The sequence below is a fragment of the Nycticebus coucang genome, chromosome 7 (assembly GCF_027406575.1).
Source record: "Nycticebus coucang isolate mNycCou1 chromosome 7, mNycCou1.pri, whole genome shotgun sequence".
Lineage (NCBI taxonomy): Eukaryota > Metazoa > Chordata > Mammalia > Primates > Lorisidae > Nycticebus > Nycticebus coucang.
In genome coordinates, this window is record NC_069786.1 from 45523372 (window position 1) to 45526811 (window position 3440).

The 3440-nt window shown below is 37.9% G+C and overlaps 1 protein-coding gene across 1 annotated transcript; it reads left to right on the forward strand.

The window, feature by feature from the left end:
* Positions 1–1293: 1293 nt before the first annotated feature.
* Positions 1294–2660, forward strand: LOC128590658 (growth hormone-inducible transmembrane protein-like). The gene has a single exon (XM_053598040.1). The coding sequence runs from the start codon at positions 1409–1411 to the stop codon at positions 2444–2446; it is 1038 nt and encodes a 345-aa protein (XP_053454015.1). The 5' UTR covers positions 1294–1408; the 3' UTR covers positions 2447–2660.
* The last annotated feature ends 780 nt before the right edge of the window (positions 2661–3440 follow it).

The window sequence follows — 3440 nt, forward strand, 5'->3', positions numbered from 1 at the left end:
TTCCATAGAGTGATGTGGTGTCACAGCTCACAGCAACCTCCAAATCCCTGGGCTTAGGTGATTCTCTTGCCTCAGCCTCCCGAGTAGGCTTTTCATCTTCTTTATCCATCTTTTTGGTTCTGGCTTTCTCTGAATTTAGTGAAAAGGTGATAGGCAGAACCAAAAAGAAATCTCAAGAGATGGTCTACTTTGGAGGATGACCCCCTTTCTCTGCACAGTTTCTTGCCTTATATTGCTATGAAGGCAATATAAGGAGGTGAAACCCCTGGCGGCTCTCATCCCAGTGTGATTTAAGTTGCTGTCTTGAATCTTATCCTGTTATTTCATCTGAAGTATAAAATCATCAAATCAACAAGTCCAGAAACAAACTGAAATATTGAGCTCATTTTAAGAAAGTGAAAATTCTAGTAGTAGGAACAAATTTTTTTGTGAGACATGAAGCTTGCAAATCATGGCTATTAACAAAATTGATAAGGACCTTCCAAATATTGAAGGATACAGCATTATAAATGACTTTTTAATGGTAGGTAACTATGCAATTATATCACTCAGAAAATGTGAAAGAAATTGAGCAATGTTTGCATAATAAAACTGCTTTCATTCTCATGTATTTATTTATATGAACAAGTTTTCCTAGTGGTTACAACCATAAAAACAACAAAAAAGCAATGAGGTGAAGGCTGAATTCTTTATCATTCTAGTAATAAATGATATTTGTTAATGGATTTATAAGCTAATTTTTTAAAGGTCAATTTGTCTTATTAAGAAATGCATCTTTATTGCAATTTTTCTTTTTATGCTTAATAAGTTTGTATTAAAATTAATTATTTATTTAAATAAAATTAATTATTAAACTAATCTAGGCTGTTTGGGTCAATGATATGCTAATAATAATGGTCTTAACTCAATCTGGGATATTTTACACTTTGAAAGTCTTATGGGTACAGTAATTTTTGAAAATCTGTATTTAAATTTATATGCATATTTTCATATTTTAAAAACTGTTATACCATGATTAACAAAAGACTTTCAAACATAAATATATGAAAAATGACGGGTGGCGCCTGTGGCTCAGTGAGTAGGGTGCTGGCCCTATATTCTGGCCAAAAACTGCAAAAAAGAAAAAAAATGTATATACATAAATATATGAAAAATGAAATATATGAGTTTTCTCAGAATAATCAACAACATAAAATTTCAAATAGTTAAAAAGGAACATGTTCCTACAGTTTAAAAATGGATAATTATGCATATCAAGTTAATAAATTATCTAAATTCTGGGAGGGGGCAGGCGGGAGGCCAGGAGGTGGGGGCGTGCGTGTTTCACCCTCCAGGAAGGGGAACAGCATGGTGGAGGTGACTGGGGACTGAGCATTTCAGATCTGCTTGGTAAACCTGGTGTACCATCATGCTGGTGGCAAGGCTTGTGTGTCTCTGGACACTATCTTCCAGGGTTTTCCACCCAACTTTCACCAAGGCCTCCCCTGTTGTGAAGAAGTCCATCACAAAGAATCAGTGGCTCATAACACCCAGCAGGGAATATGCCACTATGACAAGAATTGGGGTCCAGCATGGGAAAACTGGCCAAGAACTCAAAGAGGCAGAGTTGGAACCATCAGTGGAAAAAATATTTAAAATTGGTCAAATGGGAAGATGGTTTGTTGCTAGAGGGGCAGCTGTTGGTCTTGGAGCATTATGCTACTATGGCTTGGGAATGTCTAATGAGATTGGAGCTATTGAAAAGGCTGTAATTTGGCCTCAGTATGTAAAGGGTAGAATTCATTCTACCTATATGTACTTAGCAGGAAGTATTGGTTTAACAGCTTTGTCTGCAGTGGCAATAAGCAGAACTCCTGCTGTCATGAATTTCATGATGAGAAGCTCTTGGGTGACAATTGGTGCAGCCTTTGCTGCCATGATTGGAGCTGGAATGCTGGTGCAGTCAATATTATATGACCAAAGCCCAGGTCCAAAGCATCTTGCTTGGGTGCTGCACTCTGGTGTGATGGGCGCAGTGGTGGCTCCTCCGACAATATTAGGAGGGCCTCTTCTCATCAGAGCCACATGGCATACAGCTGGCATTGTGGGAGGCCTCTCCACTGTGGCCATGCGTGCACCCAGTGAGAAGTTTCTGAATATGGGAGCACCCCTGGGAGTGGGCCTGGGTCTTGTCTTTGTGTCCTCACTGGGATCTGTGTTTCTTCCACCTACCACCGTGGCTGGTGCCACTCTGTACTCAGTGGCAATGTATGGTGGATTAGTTCTTTTCAGCATGTTCCTTCTGTGTGATACCCAGAAAATAATCAAGCGGGCAGAAATAACACCAGTATATGGAGTTCAAAACTATGATCCCATCAATGCAATGCTGGCAATCTACATGGATACATTAAATATATTTATGCGAGTTGCAACTATGCCAGCAACTGGAGGCAACCAAAAGAAATGAAGTGACTCATCTTCTGGCTTCTCTCCTACATCAGATATCTTGCTTGTTTGATAGGACAGATATTCATTAAATAGTTTGTACAAGCAGCTTTTGTTGAAGTTTAGAAGATAAGAACATATCAACGTGTTTTAAAATGTTCCAGTAATGTGATGCTTCAGGTCTGCTTTTTCTTCTGGAGAATAAATTCAGTAGTCCTCATCCAAATAAGCACACATGCTTCTCATATCTGAGTAATTTAAAAATGTTTAATGAATGTAAAAACTAAGGTTTGTCTTATGAGAATTTAAGTATTTTATCAATTTTTAAACTTACTAGGTTAAGTAAAAGTTAGCAAACCTATGTTTGCCTGCATATTTTATTGGATGCAGAATATTATAAATGATGTCATAAGTGATGTAGAGGTTTGATAAAGAGACCATGGGGAAGTGAAAGGTCACCTGAAGTCTATTTGTTGAATATCAAGGACTTAGCACTTGGGTGACTGGTGATGAGACAGTGAGAGACATCTGGGTATTTGGAAACAAGTGATTGTTGTTTTTTTTTATTTATCGGCTAAACTTAGCAAAAGTGTTGAGCATGAAACAAAGTCACAAGTTGAGGAAACCTTCTGCTGTTGCGCCTCAGTGCTGTAGCTATGGTCATGTTGACTTCCCATTGTTAGGACAGTCCAATGTGTTAATCATGAAGAATTCCTGGTGGAATTATAAGTATGAGTTTTACTTTTCAGTCTTCTAAAATATCCTTAAAACTATTCTCAAGATAAAATACTCAGAGCATGAAATTTATTTGTTTTTCAGACATAAGCAAGGTTAATGATTGCTGAGTTTTTTGCATATTTATTGAAATATCTAATTGTAGTGGCACCTGTCACTCAACGGAGTAGGGCGCCAGCCGCATATGCCAGAGGTGGCGGGTTCAAACCCAGCCCTGGCCAAAAACTGCAAAAAAAAAAAAGAAAGAAAGAAATATCTAATTGTGTACATGCTTGCTTTTC